The following is a 19,380-nucleotide window of genomic DNA, read 5'->3' as shown; positions in this document are numbered from 1 at the left end:
AACTATACATCCCACCTAGGAATAGAAGATTTTTTTTTTTCTATTTTCTCTCTTAAAAGTACTGAGTTTAAGTCTGACAGGTTCTGATGGTCAGTGTACACCATACTAAAGTGGTTATGCTGTAAGTACCCTTGTTATGGGATAAGATGGAGAATTCCATTAAAATAAATTTAAAAATTTTCTTCCAGTATAATGAAACATAATAAAAAAGCAGGTAAATAATTTAAAAGTATTGTAGAAAATTTTATGCAAAAACACAAATCAATAGTATCTTTCTTACTTTTCCTTTCTTTTACTTATATAATGCAAATTAGAATAAGGAAAATTTTATTTTGTCTGAATGAAAGACACTTCTTATTTTATGTTCTAGATTTTAATATATCTTCTCTTCTCCTTTTTTGCTCTTTGTCCTGCCTTTTTGTTTTTCTTTTCCTTTTTTTTCCTTCTTTTTCTCTTTCTTTTTCTTTTTCTTTTTCTTTTTCTTTTTCTTTTTCTTTTTCTTTTTCTTTTTCTTTTTCTTTTTCTTTTTCTTTTTCTTTTTCTTTTTCTTCTTTTTCTTTTTCTTTTTCTTTTTCTTTTCTCTTTCTCTTTCTCTTTCTTTTTCTTTTTCTTTTTCTTCTTTTTCTTTTTCTTTTTCTTTTTCTTTTTCTTTTTCTTTTTCTTTTTCTTTTTCTTTTTCTTTTTCTTTTTCTTTTTCTTTTTCTTTTTCTTTTTCTTTTTCTTTTTCTTTTTCTTTTTCTTTCTTTTTTATTTTTCTTTTTTTTCTTTTTCTCTTTTTCTTCTTTTTCTTTTCTTCCTTTCTTTTCTCTTGATTTCCCAACTTTATTATGTCTGTGATAGAGTACTAAATTTGGTCAGACTCAATTTCCAATTCTTTTTTGAAAGCACTACATAAAAACTTATTTTCATTAAGTGCCACTGGGATTCCAGCACCACATAACTAATGAGAGAATTCAGTAGCTTCATGTCAATGTGATGCCTCAAGTTCAAAGGGGACAAGGACATCCTGTTTGGTGTTTTGTTTCACTCAAGCCATTAAAACTGCACAGACCCTTTTAAGTGTTTTTTAAAGTAATCTTCTTTACTCCCAATCAGTAACCTAAATCATTATAAAAATAGTGTTCATTTAGGTAATCTTCAAATTTGTAATGTGATTTGGAAAAAATCCTTCAGCAATTCTCAGTGAATTGGAAGGAAACTGCTGGTGGATGTAAACATTTCAGAACTATTACTTTTTTCCCTTAAAGATCCCTTAAAGATCTTCAGCTTTTGTGACTTCGATGTTTTTCTTCAAAAAGCATGCTGGGAAAATCCCAGAGGTGTCCACTGCATGTGGGAAAAGATGCACCCAAAAAGAGCCAAAATAAAAAAATGGCACATTTCAGGACATGTGCACTGTCTTCATGTATGTTCTACAATGCTACCATTGGTGCAGTTAACGTCACTAGAAAAATAATGTTTTATTCACACAGTGACATAAATGCCACAATTTTTTTTGATAACTAATTCCTTTGATGTAACATATTTATTAATTAAATTACAATTTTGAAACAGCATCACATCACTTGATAAATGGATTTTCTTTACTGTTTTCGCCAGGGTTTGATTCAGGTTTAAGAATGCTGCTGACTCAAATATTTAAGTGAATGAAAAATTATTTTGATTTGCTCATGTTGGCTTTGGACAAACAAAAAACAGAACAGATTCCACTCTGCCATTTTACTTCTGTGGTAACATGCTTCAAAACATTGGAGTTAATTATGCAACTATTTCAAAGATGATTTGACAAAATTTCTTGAAATTCCTGGTAAATTTGTTAGGATACAGCCCAATCATATTGAAAAGCAATTTTACTGCAAAGCTGTTTCTGTAGGAATCAAAAAGATGCTACTATAACTTTCAGTGAAAACAAAGGATTTCTAAGACTACAGATACTACCTTCTTAAAAAGAAATAAAAATAGATACAAATAATAACAACTTCATTTGATCTTTTAGTCAATGCCTCTTCTCTACAAGTAAAAAAGAAACCCAAACCAATTAGATATTCTGTAATTTTTTCTAATGTTTTGGATAAATGAAACTCTTTAACAGGAAAAACAATAATTTTGTTTATTTTGAAAGGAAATCTATTATATGAAAAATTTTAAAACAAAACAAACTTGGGAAGATATATCAATTTTTATTTATATTTATTTATATCTCAAATTTTAAACTGGTAATTTCTCTTGACAAAAAATACTAGGCAAAGCATAATATTTTAATACATAAAAATATTATGCAAAGCAATATAAGTTATTCTTTGCAAACCAACTTTGCTTAATAAGAAGAAAATTATTAACAAGAACAAACAAATTATGCTTGGCTGCAATCATAAATACAAACAGAAATTATATGGCAATATATGTCAGTCATCTGGTTCCTATACAAATAAATTACTGAATTCATATCTGATGTTAATGAATCATATCAGAAAAATAATTTTGAAAGCTAGCACATTTAAAACCCGGGTATTTCATTAAAGGACATATTCCACTATTAAATGAAACTGCTCTGTTTTATTTTTCTTTTAGAGAATGCTAATCTGTTTAAAGTAAGTAAAAAACATTTAGAAAACAGCTCTCACAAAAAAATTACTTCTGAATGGAAGCAATGTCAGATACTGAGAGGAATTTAAGGAAAAGGGATAAGACTGTGGATCAAAGGAAACAAATATGTGATTAATTTGCCATCATAAACAGAAAATATTAAGTAAGTGAATTTTTTTATTAACTAACAATACTTTGTTGTTCTGGACAGTTATCTTATTTTAGTTTCTTCTTCCAAAGAAGATCTTTCAAGATCTTTCCATTAGTCCATTTCAGTGTACATGAATCATAACTGATGATGGGGAGAAAATAATGAATCTGAAGTAAATAAGTTATTAGTAAATTCACTTCAAATGGACATATTTTACAATAGAACAATTCTTATTCATTTTCAATTTAATTCTATAAGATTTCAGGAAGATTTAAATAACAGTGTTCTAATGTAAATATGCTTTTGAAGAGTTTTTAGTACGTCTTTTGTACCATAATTATATTTACAATCTCTGTCCCTGTAAACATTACTTATTTTAGTAAATCTTAATCAGGTTTGCGGGGTAATTTTAATCAACAATAGACTGCTTAAAGGGAGTAAAAGCTTGTGGGATTAGGATCTACATTCTAGCATTTCCAGAAATTTTATGGCAATTAGTTGTTATAAGCAAGAACAATTTCTTTAGAGACAGTTACCACCCCCACCCCACAAAACAACAAATGAAGGTAATAAAGTGCTGAAAAAAAATAGGGATTGTTTTTCATGTGCCAGTGTTGGCAATTTGCATCATTTTCTTGCCGATTTCATAGTAGTTAGTGTTTGCATATGCAGCTATTATAATCAGGAGATTGCAATTGAATACGAATGTTTCATTGATAAAAAAATGGCTGCAGAGAAAAGCTTAAAAGATGAAGGAAGATATTCTGGGAGTTCCACAATAAAAGAAATCTGAGAAGCATTTTACTAACTCTTATAATAGTTATGAGGCTTGAAGCAGAGTTTTTTAACTTCTAAAAATGGTAGTACTGATATTCTATTTCAACAATTAATAAGGTGTGGTGATGTGACTTTTTGAAATTACCACCATGAATTAATGTTTTAGTTTAGTCACATAGGTTAAGCACAAAAATTTCCCTTTACCCAGAAGTAATTCACATACATTTTATAACATCTATTTCAATAACTTATTTTCTTTGTGACAATGGTACCTTGAACATAATGTTTTAAATCTTATTTTATATATTTGCCTAGGTAAATTACCCCAACACAACAGCAACTAAGACAATTGCTGGGATCAAAGCTAAAATACCAAGAAAATCTCTTCAGATTACTGAAGAATTGCTGGTGCTGATACCAGTCAGACCTAAAGTGTACTTGGTACTGGGATAGTGTGAAAAAGATGAGTTTGCAGACTGAAAAAACAGATGGCCCCTTATCACCCCATGGGGCTAAACACACAAGAGCAAACTTCAGAGACGCCTTACCTTTACCTTGTCTATCCCTATCAGGAGAGACTGTTATATTAAGGGTTATTGCCTCTCAAGCCCTCCCTGTGATCAGCTTTTGAAGTCCATGGCCAAGAGGCCAGTGTGAGAATATCACCTCAGATAAGAGGTGTTTGCTCTGTGAAATATTCAGGACAGGAATCCATGGAGCCCGTGATAGTTCAGCAGGGAACCACAAACTCCAGCTAATATCATTTAATCCCCTGTTGGTTTGAGAACTGCCCGCCATAAAAAGCATAACTGGCTGTTTATTTGTGTAGGCAACAGATAACATCTTAAAGTTACAGTCTGCCTTAAGTAGTGGGGATGTGAAGCCCAAAGAAATGAACCATCCAAGCTCATAACCAAAATTGTGTGTGCTCTCTTCTTCTCTGCCTAATGAGATGTAAACATTTTGGCTGCTGTCACTTTTGGAAGACATTAATCAATCTATTGGTTAGAAATCACAAAGGATAGTCGGTCTTTAAATTACATGCCTTCTTTTATAGCATTTTGAAGCTGTGAACAATATGTTAAAAATTTTCCCATGGCGCAACCAAGTAAATACTTGTGGCACATTTCTATTTATTACAGAGAATGGTTAAATTCTAAGACATAAATCATGCTCTTCTACTAAAGACTACAAATTCCCAAAGACAAGACTAATTCCCAATGCAACGATGCTATAAAAGATCAGACACTTTGTCATGCAGAAATCCACATTTGGAGATGTCTTTCATCAATGTTCTCTCAGGATCCAATCCTGTAAAAGGCATGGGCAAGTTACTGAACACTGTGTCAAGCTCCACTAGTTTCAAAATGGCCCTAAAAACTTATATTTAATTTGCCCTATTTAAATTGTCATTTGGCATGATTAATACTGCCCAAGTGAGAAAAAATACTTTGTTCTTTCCTTTATTCTACTAAATGACAGCCTCTTCATCTGAATAAGGAAAAAAAGATTTCATAAGCTTAATTTCAAAACCTAGTGAAGGTATGACCAATTTTGCCTTTTTTGCATCCCTCACATAAGTTATTATCATTAGCCAATGTTGTTACTGTAGCATGGAAGAAAAAACATCAAGAGGTAGGTGAAGAGATAAGGGAAGATGACCAAAAAGGGAAAATAATTATTAATGGTTCTGTGGATTCTCTTTCTTTTCCATTGTAATCTATCCTCTGCCCTGTCCCCAACAACTGCCCTAAATCAAGGAATAAAAGGAATGGGCACCTGATGCATTCTGCAGCTGGATTGACACTGCATAGCTGAACATGCTGTACAGGTGTTTTTTCACTTGTACCAATTAGTTAACTAGCCAGCAGACAGATCTCTTTGAGACAGGAGTGGGAATGGAAACGGAAATATTTCCTGGCTTATTTGCAGAAAGGAAGGACAAGTAAAAGTGAATAAGCAGGTCAAATCAAACCTTATCTACTAATATTTCTAATTTCACTCCCTTTCTGCTTAGGTGGACCCTTTCTGGAAGATTTACAATTAGCCAGACAGTGTTAAAAGTACCGGGCAATAACAAAATCAGTACTAAGATTTCTGAATCCTTCAGATGAGTTTTATGTGTACAGCTAGACATTTTCACATGGCTCAAGCCCATAGTCCACATCACTGACATATGAGCACTTGCCAGCATGTGAAAGGTCCTTCAACTAAACACCAGAATTTTTCTGAATTTCTCCAAGCACTAATCCCTTTTTAAACGAAATAATAAAAAAATAACTTTTCCTCTTATATCTTCACATTTGCCTTTTTATGCTGTGTCCTAAAGAAGACACTAATTTTATACAGTGAACTCCAATCTCTCTTCCACAGGAGCCAACGGACTACTCTTCCTCAACGAGCGCAATTTCTGAAATTTTCTAATTTCATACCTATAATGTAAATGTAGTGTACAAGCCAATAATGTACCAGATCCTGGATTCACTGACAAATAAATCAGCAACATCTGTATTACTAGAGCAAATTTAAGGAGTACAAATGCAGGAATAAATAAACCTAATCTGATTTAGGAGGCTGAGCAACCCAATGGCTATGTTCAAATCATAGGATATGATACAGCAATGACTGCTGTGGGTTACAAGGAAAAGGGAACTAAAATACTTAGAGCAAATCCTGTGAAAATAATAATGTCTAAGGGTTGGTCACCAATTAATTTATCATCTATTTTGATGTCTTTTGGATCATACCAAACTACCATTTAATTAGTATTCAAGAAATCACCCTATAGAAAACCCAAACTTCGTTTTTAGAAGCAAACAATGGAAAGCAAAGTCTTGAATGCTGCATTTTCTTGCTGCCAGCCACTGGGTATCATGTAGTTACCAAAAGACAAAAGGGACAGAAAGAAAATATCTGATACCAATGAGGACACTCTCCAGTGAAAAACTATCAATGATCAGTGCTCCAATTCATCTCCAATGCTGTTAGCTCTGAGTCAAAAGATGAAGATCTATCCTGCTGGATAATCATTCTACAACCTCAAGTACCAGAAAGATAACTAAATTATGTTAAAAAAAAAATAAATCTCTGAACTCAGGAGAATTCAGAAAAGAAGGCAGCTGTGGCAACTGAAGTAATTTGTTTACTGCTACCATAAATTATGCTGTGTAATCTCTTCCTTTCTCTGCTGTCTTTGGAACACATTGGTCCTTCCATAATCAGATTCAGCTTCAGCCCAATAGAAGTCTCTTCATTTTCGACTTTGTTTTTTGATGGGTTGATGAGTTAATGCTCCATGTGTTTACAGAGAGATTGACAAGAAGCTGACCTGGTGCGTGGTAAACAATGGACAACTCAGAAGGGGAAGTGGTGTGGAACCACCTTCTTGTATGGCAGGGACCTGCTTGAGCAGCTATACCAGCTATAAAAGTGCAGTCAGAGGCAGTCAGTGCCAGGCCTACCAACATCACAGCTTCTCGTAGCTGAGTCAAAAAAGACTTTCTCACTTGTGAAGAGATTAGACATGACATTATAAAATACTGCAATTTTTTAGGAAATCAAACTGTGTTGAAACAGCTACCAAGCTACTACTATTCTCTTTAGTCAGCCGTCAATTTGCAGGGACTCCTTTTTCCTGCCTTCCTTTAACATATACCTATTACATTACCCCCAGTAGTCCCAGTCAGCACTCTTGGAGTCAAAAGTCAAGGAAGACTTTCAGACAATTGCAAGAAAGTGAAGCTCCTACCCAAAGACATTCTACCCAAAAAATTCACAGCCAGTCCAAAGCTGTCCAAGTCCAGTAGATATTAACAATATTATCTGGGGACTCCTTTAGAAATGAAGTACTTCCAAGAAAAGAGCAAACAAACAAAACCCCATAACAATGAACATATATAGCCTTTTAAAATACTTTTAAAATACTTTAAATACTTTTAAAAGTAAGGGATCTTTAAATACTTTTAAATATTCAGAATAGTCAGATAGAATGTTTTAGAAACACTGAAGCTGGCACATGGGAAACTTTATCTCTGAAACATATCTGAAGTACCAGGCTTCGACCCTGAGGAGTTCTGCATTTGAATTCAGTGATATGCAGTTCTAGCATTAGCCTTTGGTCTGTTTCTAACCCATATACTATGAACAAAACACAGTGGGAAATTGAGAAGAATTCCAAGATACAGTAGGACAGTTGTGAAGACTCAAGAAAAGATGAGTCATTGAAGAAAAACTTCTGCATGAAGCCTTTGGTGTCTGAGTGTGCTATGGCATACCTAATTGGTCTCCTTTAAAGCCTTCCAGTGACAGCTGGTACACCATGCTAAATCATTTGTTTCAGCAGTCACCTCTTTATTACAACTGTGTCCATTACTTCTGAATCTGCTTGTGCCAAGATGCTAGGTATTTTAGCTTTTTATAGCATTTCATGTTACATTTAGAGATCTTTTTATCAAAACTCATTACTGCCAGTGGAACTGGAACTGAAATGTGAAGGGCAAAGCAACAGGAAACCAACAGGCCTCCAAGTTCAACCTGGTCGCTCTTACTAGTATCCTGCAAAGTATCAGTTCCAGCCATGAGAAGAGAGTCCTCACAGAAGAGCTGCTGGCTATGTGCAAGTTAGCAGTCTCTCTTATACATTAATTTCTACCATTTATGCTGACATATCCTTTGGAAATAACCTGGGCTCATGAGAAGGGAAACTGCCAAGAACTTCAGTACTTTTTACTTTGGTCCCACTTGAATGGAGTGTAGTACAAGACAATGCAGCTTTTGATAGGTTAAGGGAGTTATTGCAATTTTCTCAAATAAAAACATTAAAAGTTGCAAATCAGCTTAGATAGAATCAGTTATATTCCAGGCACTGGATCAACTTTTCATTACAGCTTTGGCACAATGAAAGACAAATATCCCAACAGACAAAATATCATTTACTCTTTAAATGCCCATAGTAGTATCCTTTCCTACTGCTAATTGCTGATTCTATTTTGCACTTTGGTGTCAAATAGCATCTTTGGAATAGGAGAGTAAAACAACAGGAAAACTCCAGTAAATCATCATAGCCCTTAACAAACGCAGTGCTTCAGGAGTTAAGTACCTTGAAAAAGGTCTTCATTCTTGTTTGACACTTCTCTATTTACCTTATTCTTTTTATGATCGCGATTTAATGAGCAATTATGTAGAATATTTACTTGAACAGTAAATTGATCTCAGTGGCTTTAGTGCAAGCATTATTCTAAGGGCTGATCTCTAAAACAAAGAGAAAGTACTTCATCTCAGGATAATGTTACATGGAGATATTCACTCAGCAGAGCTAAATTTAAAAACAGTTCACTTACAAGATCTAACAACTTGCAAATTTATGATCAGATCTGACAGATACTCTTGTTCACTACACAAAATTCAACTACTTGTGTGATAATACTATATATTTTAGCAGACAATGTAAAAATTAACTGTAAAATAAAGCACAAAATGTATAAGTTCTATCTTCAGTAGTCCTATCTAAGGATCATCATAACAGGGAAGACTAGATTCATATTCTTTAATCATCTCATCACTATTCTAAATATAAAATTTCTTTATTCCCTTTACTTCTTCTACCATTATTTTTCCTATATTTTATTGTCAATACAACTTTTATTGCTCCAGTAAAAAAAGTGAATTTTATAAAAATATGTTTTGATAATACATGTTACATGGTGCTGATATTTTGTGTTATCTTACTGAAAAAAAAAAAAAATCTAGTAAGAAAAAGAAACCATTGGTCTAGTCAGGAACTGAGACATATTTTTCTCTCACCTGATTATACTTTACAATAAAATCAAAGGACTTTTACAGTCTCTGACCTAAACAAAGAGATTCCACACACTTCAATAGTTACTCAGCATAAGAGCTGTATATGAGAGTTCCAGCTGCAGCACCCACCTTCACCTCACATTTTGGGGAACCACTTAGCCAAGCAACAGGGACTATTATACATGCTAGTACTGACGGTGGACTTGACATTGCAAAAGGTATTCCTCTATTTCAGCTAATGAAGTTAAACTTGAGTCATTACAGAAGGGGCACAGAAAACAAAATCTGAGATAAGTTGCCTGAATATTCCTGACAGAATGTACCAGGTATTAGAGAAGCTCCTGAGCAAGAGTTGGCACCTTTAACTGATGCAAGACCCTGGGCCAAGAAGACTACCAGAGAAGTTTAAAATGATATTTGCCTCACTTTCTTCTCTTTGCTTTTTGATGTTAAACTTGGTGCAGTTTCCATAGCATAATGCCACAGGCAAGGCAGTGTCTGTGAATAAAGATAATATTTTTAGCAGACAAAAAGTTTTTATTTGGAAAAACAAAGTCTTTTTCTGACACAAACCCTTCTGAGGGGGGAAGACCTTCTTCAGGGCAAAGCGATTGTGAATTCAAAGGTCTACCTGTTTCTAATTATGCTAGGTGGCCTTTCATCAGTGTTGTCAATAAAGCTTGCCTTTCCTTACTAAGATATTAGGAATGTAGCTTGTACCAAAGGACTGAGAACTTCCCAGCAGCAACAAGTTCTGCCATATGCCATTAGTCATATCAAATCTTTGAAGCCCTTTTTGTTCTTAAAAGAATAAAAAATCCATCACAAAGTTTATGCACATGGGTTGAGTACATATTTCAAGATGTGTATGTGTATGTAGGTGTATTATGCAAGCACCTTTTGAAATCATAGCACTTCATTAAGAGAGAGAATTGGCACAAAGAGCTAGCATCAAGAAAAATGTGCTTGTGAAATCCTCAAAGTTGGGGTTGAAACAAATGTTTTATTTCATGTTCATTCTGAATTCTACATTGCACCAAACAAATCTGTTTTGCAGACAGGTAAAACGTAGTTAAATATTGCTTAGTTTAATGAAAACTAATCAACAGATGAGGAGGAATTGCAAAGCCACTGAAAAAATAGGGAAAGTGATTTTAAAATTGCAATAAGATAGGGAAGATTTAAACTTCCCTTACAATTTTTTTTTAAACACTATCTCTTTTTAATTTTTTTTAATGGGAAAAAGACCATTAATGATTTCATTACTTAATACAACTAGAGATAATTAGGAAGTGAGATATTTCCAAGATCTGCTATCATCACTGATCTCAGTTGGCCAGATTCTACTCCACAGCCTTCTAGAGGAGTTGAGAGTCACCTCACTGTGAGAAATCCTAATACACATAACAGACTCACTGATTTACAGTCAGCTATAAATATATATATGATTATCTTGTTGCTGATATGTTTCTTTACTTATGAGAAATGGCAACTCCTCAGTAAATAAGACTGTATGAAAACATAGAAAAAAATTAAAATTCTGGGTTAAAGAAGATTACAGTTTACATTTCTCAAGCTGTGCAGATTTACCAGATCATTTTTTTTTTTTAATACAATTGCCTGCTATATGGTTAATCCAAGGCTATAACTAGTTCGATCTGCTATCTTCATCCAATGATTTTTACTTTGTAACATAGGACAATTGTTTGACAATAATTGACAATAAATTTAATTAAATTTTAATTTTTTCTCTTAGATTGTACTCTGAGGGAAAGACATAAAAAATTAATTACCAAGTATCTAGTGGCTTCTAAATGCTCTTTAAGTGCAAGGTTAGTAGCTAAGGATCTATCTTCTCTCCTTTGATCTCAATCTCTCCCTAATTTGTAAAGCTTGTATTAAATCATAGAAATCAGAAAATTCAGTGTATTAAGTGCACGCAAAGTGCTAAAGATTTATAAAGAAACAAAATTTACAGGTTCAACTTTATTTATTGGCATACAATTTCTAATTATTACAAACAAATTATATTAAAACTTTGCACAAATATCTATTTTTAATGTTCAATATGAAAGTTTGTCTTTGGACCTTTTTTTTTTTAAATAGACTGTTCATTTTCCTACATACCACATATAGTATATTATGCTCTAAAATAGTATAATGGAATGTGGAGAATTTTGTTTTGGGGAAATAATAAATTCCCTTGGCTCTGTAAAAATGGCTTTATTCATCCCTCAGGTGCATGATCATTATCTGAGTCTATCTCAGTTTTTCTCTTAATTTAAACAAGAGCCACCTACACTGGCTTTTTTTTTTTTGTCTGCAAGCAAAAAATCACCTTTTTTTTTTCTTACAGACATATATGCAGAAGTAGTGTGCAGCCTCTAATATTAGAAAATGTATTGAGATTTCTTTTAAAAAGTTATGAAGAGTGAATGAATGAATGAATGAATGAATGAGTGAATGAATGAATGAATGAAAATGAACACTAATTCTGATTTCAGGCAGTTTTCTTTGCTGCAACTTTTAGTTAAGTTGTTGAAGTTGCTATGCCAGAATATTACATATTCCAAAGCATTTTGCATCCTTAAGGGACATAGAGAATACCTTCTCAGCAGCTAAATACAGATAGTTATACAATGGTTCTCAACAGAATATCTGATTTAGTACTAGCTGAAAGTTCCCCTCCCTACCACACAAGCTGATGGAATGGTGCTGCTGACCAGGAACCACATATAGATAAAAACAGTGAGGAAATCACTCACCTCTTCCTGCAAAATGTTTTACTAAAAATCTGAATACACAAGGAAATAATACTCAAACATGCACACCACCTGCTATGTTTCTTTCCTCTCCAGTGTAACCACTGCATTGAGCTGAAAAGCTGTGCTAAAGCTCAGTATGTCTTACTTGCAGCCAGAGAGATATTCCATTTCCAGCCCATTTGTGCATTAGCACCTGTGTAAGCGTCTTTGGGTGGACCCTTGCACTGCACTCTGCATTCTGCCTTTTCACAGCACACCACTATGAACAACATTCTGTTCCTTCATCACTTTCCCTGGTATTCAGGGGAGCCAGTTTAGCATGCAGTGAAAATTAAAATAAAACATATGCATATCTGCCCTGAACCTCCTGAGGTAAACAACAGCTTTGGTCTATTGATCTCTAACAAAAGGCAGAGGTTAGAAGAAAAAAATCCTCCCAACTGGAGTCCATTTCTGCAGTGTTTTAAATGCCATTAAGTCTCATTGACTTCTGCAGACTTTTCCCAAGGCATTTGACATTAGTAGCAGAGGTCCATATTTAATAGCTGTTGAAGTAATATTATAGACTGAATATACTGAGTAAAAGTGGATATACTGAAGAAAATTATTCACAGCATTGCATTAGGAAACCATTTTGTGTTGTCTCATGTAAAGCAATTGATATATAGCAATGTTACAATGCACATTCTGTACAGAGAGTTACTACATCACCCAGCCTTACTTAACATCCCAGGCTCAGAATCAGCTTGGACACAAGGTCTGGTAACAGCTAGTGATTTTGGAGTGTTACGAATGAGATATATCAGACAGACCTGTCTCTCAGAAAGTATTAAATCTCTGCCATAAGCACATATTTTGAAAGACTGAAATGGACATCCAAATATTGAGACCCAGCAGAGTAGTCTTTTAGAAAAATTTGGCCTTCATAAACACTGATGTAATTCAGGATTAATGCCACGGATCTGAAAAGATTACAATAACAAAAGAGCAATATGAGATTGGATTTAGGCATCCAAAGTTTAAAATCTCCAATATATATTTAAAGAGAAGTAACTTACTCCAGCATTTGGAAATTGGGGCCTATTGAAAAGCATGAAACCTCTAAAATGTTATTTGAATGCCAGAAAAGTAATACTTTAGAAAGTCAAGACAAAAATGCCAAGAGGAACATAAAGGAGTAAGCCAGAAATTCTAACATGATTGCTTCCACCTCATCCATGAGTTGGGCAAACATTGCAGCTCTCCAGGCATCTCAGGGTAGTAACTGCTGGACAGTCCCTGTCCTCAGTGACACAGCTGTCATCTCACAAAACAGAAACATAGATGTGAACTGGACTTAAATTCCCAACTAGGAGAAATTCCAACTCAGAAACATGTGCCCATGACAATACCTACATTTAGCTGTGACTTTGTACCCGCCCAGCGGAGGGTCGTGGCCTTCCACAGCATCGAATCCTGCTGACACCAGGACAATTTCTGGATCAAACTCATTGGCAGCTGGCATAATCACAGTTCTGTGGAATGTAAAGAACCCAATGTGAAAAAATTAAAAGCACTTTCATCTTCATTATATAAATTGTCACAATCAGAAAAAAAACACAACACAAGATATTTTATTTTCATTAAACCAATCTTCATGGCAGCTGTTCAAGTCCAAGGCTTCAATCAATTCGTTTCTATAATCACTCTTTTTTCTTTTCTATGACTGAGAATAAAAAGGCAGGTACATGTGAAAGTCTCTAATATTACTTACACATCTGTGTCTGTTTTATCCTGCTGCCTATAAAAATTGCCTCTTCCAGGGAAGTGACTAATGGTTTACAGAGAGCTCACAAAGCCTGACTGGAAACCCGGACTGCTCCAGTTAGTGTGAACTTGGTGTAAATTTGAACTATAAATTTCTTTTGGGAAAATGTTTGCTTTCCAAACTTTTTTTTTTTACTCCTTAACATTTTTAAATGTTTGTCGAGGTGGGGGGTGACTCTAGCAAAGGAAAAACATGAAATTCCCTTAATCAAATCCAGACTATGTTGTCAAGCCTTTCCAAGGTCAAGCATAACAGGAATGTGACAACCACGAACCAGTGACAGCAACCCCTGCTGGTGTCAGGAAGATAATTCAACCTCTTACAGTCACAAAGATTCCACTTTTTTAACCCCTTCCTTGACAAACTTATATGTGGCTATTTTATTTCTTTGATTTTGCCCTACTCCAATCTCAAATCCTGAAAGTTGTATTGAAGGAGAACAAAAGCCCCTGTGTTCTGCACTTGCAGATACTTTCTTTCAGGCTGACTCCAAAGGGAAGGAGTAAGTGTTCTTGCATTGGTTCAACAAACACTGAGCCTGTAATGAGTGTGCTCAATCAGGGGGACATGGCGAACATTAAAAGGTAAATACAAATATGAATGTCCTATCCCAGAAAAATTAACTCTAGAAAATCCCAATTGGTCTACACCGGTCAGAATCTGAAGATTAATTTTGTGTACGTGTAATGCTATCTGTTTAAGTTCAATGTTTATTGTTTATTTGATAAACAACTTAATTCAAAGAAATAATATTTTTGTTGAAAGGTTTAGGTTTTCTGAGAAAAAAAAAGACTCATTAATGATATAAACAACTCTCTAGGTTTTTTCTTTAGTTTTGTTTTTAACCTATGCATTACAAACTTTATTTTGTTTTGTTTGCCTCAAAGACAATTTTAATATTAGGAAAAAGTTCCTTTTACTTGTTAATCACAAAAAAACCCAGAATTAAGATGAAGCAAAAAGTCTTTGTCAGAGAATACAGCATTTCAATGAATACAGTTTTTCATTAAAAAAGGATAGAGGAAGCTTAAAAATTTTTTGTGATTTTGCTGAAATTGCACCACAAATATCTACTGGCAAAGTGATATAAGTTGTGAAATATTCCTTTTTTTACAAGTCATTAGTAGGCCTCTGCTGAAATATGGATTCCAGTACTGAGCATCACACTTTAAGAAGGACCTAGACCAACCGAAGAGATCAAAAGCAAAGAAAAAATCTTCCAAAAAATATAACTTAAGCGGATAAATAATATAATTCTCATTATTTGATTTGCATAACATGGGAGCAAACATGATAAAAGTGCACAAATACATAAGCTGTTGCAAGAGGAAAGAAATAACCTGTTATGTACCCTATGGACAGGACCTGAAGCAAATGCAGCAGGAAACCTGTAGTTCAGACATTAGAACAAGCTTTTAAATTGAAGGAATAAATAATAATATAAATAAAATATTTAAGAATATTGGAGACTCTCCATCTCTTGTAATTTTTTTATAATAGCTAAAACAAACATCCACCAAGCTTGCTACAGGTTCCAGCTGACATGGCTTGAGGCAGGTGGTCAATCACTCCTCCTCCAAGCATTTTTTCTATTGTTCCATGATGTAGAACTCTCTAACGCACAAAGTACACATATGAATACTTACATTAGACACTACAGTGACAGAGCTTTTGCAGGCTAATCTCCACAAAGCTAGGGAACAGTATCAGGAATAAAGGTCTCCTATGCAACCACATCTTATGTACATACCTTCTGATACTCTAATTACAAATTCATTGTCTGAAGCAACACATACTTCCCAAACTTCCCCACGTCTGCAACACATGTGGCATGGATCCTGATTACTGATGAGGACTGTGGCTGATACACAATCTTCATCTGTCCCCATAGCACCATACATCTTATAGACTGAAAGAAGGAGGGATCCTATGAAAAACCCTCCCTATCTGCAGCCACTTGAGCTTTTGCCCTCCTCTTCTCCATTTATATTTCCTCAAATTCAAGTCAGGCTCTGCTTTTTATTTCTTCATGTCAAACAAAGTGGCAGCACCACAGAGAACAGCACAGACTAAGCTCAAGAGCCAGACAATGGAGTGTGTTCAGTGCAGAGAAGCTCTGCAAGCTCAAGTTGCTGGGCAGTAACAAGCTTCACCAGCCTAACACACAAAGAAATTTTTGAGAATCATATAATTTGGAACATTGGGAAAATCGACCACACTTCTACCACATTTCAAGACCTTGCTCTTAAGTGTAAAGATGTCAGCACATTTTTTAATAACAATGGGGCAAAACAATGCATTTGATCCTTAATCTCATTCACAGAAGCAGCAAAAATTATTTAGACACAGTTTATTCAAATTTTTTGTCAAATAAATATGTCTGACATTAAAACTGCCAGCCATACTGAATAGCAATAGGAAAATTATTAAATACTGAAAGCAAGGTCTTTTGACACAAAGAACCAGGAATAGCTATTAACACCATTTTTAATAGTGCTGAACAGGAAATAGTAGCACATTCATAAATCTCTACAGAAATGATATATAGGAATCTCAGCTCAAGAAATGAGAAGGCTATAACACTAATAACTGGAGGTGGCATTTAGAATTCAGTGTTCTGTTACTGCTTTCAGTATTACCTGAATTCACTTTACCAAAATAACAGCTAAGTGTTTTTTTTTATGAAAGAAAGCATTTTTTTCTTTTAAAAATGTACACAGTTTCTGTTACATTTCACCAGAAAAATAACATCCTACTTTTGCTGTATTACTGTCTCACAAACTAAGACAGTACTTTGCTACTGCTACTTTGCACACAATGTACCAGAAGAGCTAATCTGTATGCCCTGTGCTGTCTATTTCTTTTTCATCCTCCATAGTATTAAGGGAGGTGGAATTTCAGAGCTCATCCATCTTATACTGTTCATCATTTAATACAGAAGAACCTCTAAGGACTTTTCTTTTTGAAAGATATAATGGAAAACTAAAAAAAAAAAACAAACCAAAAACAAACAAACAAAAAAAAACCACGAAAACAAAAACCAAAACCAAAAACAAAAACAACACACAAAACAACAAAAAAAAAACCAAAAAAAACCCCAAAAAATAACCTCTTTACTAGGATAGCAGACTTCCCTCCTCACTTAAACATCTCAGAGTGTCCCTAGTCCTTGTTACAGAAGTCAAGGCTACTATTTGGTCTTTCAAAAAGATGACAGTCACAAGTCTCTCAATTGCAAAGACCATATAGACCTTTGGTTCCTTAATCTCTAATCCCATCTCCTACATTAATCTACAGGCATTTAGGTGGTTACTCTTTTGAATAAATTCTATTATATACCCACTCAGAAAAGAGCAAATTAACATCTGGAAAACAGCATTTTGGTTTGGCGTTTATGTAGGTAGGACATCTGTAATGTTTGTCTAGCCTTGGCAGTAACTGCTTTGTGGCAAGAAACAAACATGAAAATTCTTTCACAAAAATAAGAGATACTTTCCTGTTTTATGAAGTTCTATAAGGAATGGTATACCCACACATTTTTAAATATAGTCCTAATTTCACCAGGACATACATAAAACCTTTTGTCATTTGCCACCTCTTTAGCACCTTCATATGAGTATCTGTCTTTAGGAAAATCACAGAAACATAGAACCACCTTCCCTGCCATGGGCAGGGGCAACAAATGTTTTGGGGTTGGTAGCTGTATAGAAAGCCTACAGAAAGCAATATGAAGATCACTTCTGGGAGCAGAGAATCATCAGACCCTGTATCTTGCATTTTTGATCTCTTCTACACTCTGGAGGGCACAGCAAGGAGTAAAAAGGAGGAATCATACACTAACTACCTACTCAGGATCTCCTATGACATGTCACTTTCCTTCGCAGCTGCCTAAGAAGAAAACCCTCTGAATCTGATCATAACAGGGTATGTTTTTTTTTTTAAAGCAGGCAAATAATATTGGTAATACACTAATACATATTCATGTTACACTTTCCAGATTCCTCAGACCAGCCCTATGCTCAGAAGTTAGGCTGCAGCTGGCAGGATTTGTCACGGTATGAAGGGTCAAAATTCTACTCACCAGAAATCTTTGCAAGGGTGCACCAGCAGCCTGCATTCAGACCTTGCCTGGAACACTGATTATCTTATGCCCAGCAGGAGTAAGAAATATGATTTGGCTTCTGGCCATGGGTCACCAGACAGGTACAGACTGGGGACTGGCAGGCCATGACTTCTTTTTGAAGCCAGTCGGGCTCCAGAGCTTATCAGCAAACTGAAGTTAATGTTAGAATCCTTCTCTGACAAAACAAGCAGCTTTTGTCAGAAGAGAAATAGATTTTATTCTTCCACTATGACTCACACTCTCCTCCACTTCCTTCTCCAAAGAAAATAAAACACATAAAAATGATATTTCTTTTCTGTGATCTGAATAATATCGAAGCATAAATATTTGGTATATCATATTCACCTAATGATGACAGCAGAGTTACAGGGACATCTTGCCTGGCTGACTGTTTCTTTCTTTTCTCATTCATTTTCATTAATAAACATGTCAAAATCTGAAAGCTTGATCAGCTGCATCACAGAAGTTATTTATCTAAACCTTGCAGTTAGAGTGAAATTGTGTCTTCCAGATCAACATAATGCAGATTCTTCTTTCAGACTGCTGGTACTGCGAATAGAGCATGTATCTGGGAAGCTGAAAAGATTTCATTTTGTCTGACTAGGGACATTTCCCCAAAGAATTAATATGTTCCATTTGGGTATGCTGCTGTCTGCAGAGAAGCCAAGGGATGGTTTCCAGTTGGGTGCAGTTCTAGAGAAAACATCAGGCATGTGATCCTCCCCTCCCTACCAATCTGAACATCAGATGCAAGACATTAAAGCGATTCTACCAAGGGACTCTGTTTCTTTTATTCTTCTATTCTATTTTTGTACATTCAAAGCACATGGCTAGGATGCTACCAAACATTTGTTCTCCCAGAAGAGATTGCAGAGAAGTACCCAGTGCAGAAATGACTCTCTAAGCACCACAACACAGAACTGGAAATATCCAAAGAAAGCTAACTTTATGCAAATAGCTACAATTCTTTTGCTGTGTTCTTAATTTAAAAAGTAAACTAGCAGGAATACCAGCCTAGGACAATAAATTAACAGAAAAATAATCCGTGTTGTTCTAAAACTGCAGATTGGAACAGTTTAGTAACATAAATTATCTGCTCTTTCCCTAAAATCCTCCAGTGCTTTTATTGAGTGATCTCAAAGTACTTTGAAAACACTGAAAAATGGAAAGGTTCATATCTTCAGCTGGTATAAATCAGTATAGCTGTTTCTGATTGCATATTCCTCTAAAGCAAGCATTTCTTTACCCACTTCACAGATGAACCAGCTAAAAGCTGGTAAAAGCCTTAAATAAGTTACCCAGTTGTTTCTTGAAAAACCCTGAGAGAAAATGCAGAAGACTCTAAAGTGCATAATTTCAACAAGTAAGGGAA

At 34.8% G+C, this 19,380-nt stretch overlaps 1 protein-coding gene across 21 annotated transcripts in view; it reads right to left on the bottom strand.

Annotated features, from left to right (window-relative positions):
* HDAC9 (histone deacetylase 9) overlaps positions 1-19,380 on the bottom strand; it is a 472,095-nt gene that overhangs the window by 47,032 nt on the left and 405,683 nt on the right. For all 21 annotated transcript variants that reach the window (XR_014953235.1, XR_014953236.1, XM_077787618.2 and 18 more), the window contains one exon: positions 13,474-13,592. Coding sequence is in view for 19 of the 21 variants with exons in the window: in XM_077787618.2 (XP_077643744.2) it covers positions 13,474-13,592 (119 nt within the window). In the remaining 2 variants the exon portion in view is untranslated. The remainder of the gene's footprint in view (positions 1-13,473; positions 13,593-19,380) is intronic.

The sequence above is a fragment of the Lonchura striata genome, chromosome 2 (assembly GCF_050655825.1).
Source record: "Lonchura striata isolate lonStrDom1 chromosome 2, ASM5065582v1, whole genome shotgun sequence".
Taxonomy (NCBI): domain Eukaryota; kingdom Metazoa; phylum Chordata; class Aves; order Passeriformes; family Estrildidae; genus Lonchura; species Lonchura striata.
The sequence above is the reverse complement of the archived record's forward strand: the minus strand, read 5'-3'. Positions and strand labels throughout refer to the sequence as shown.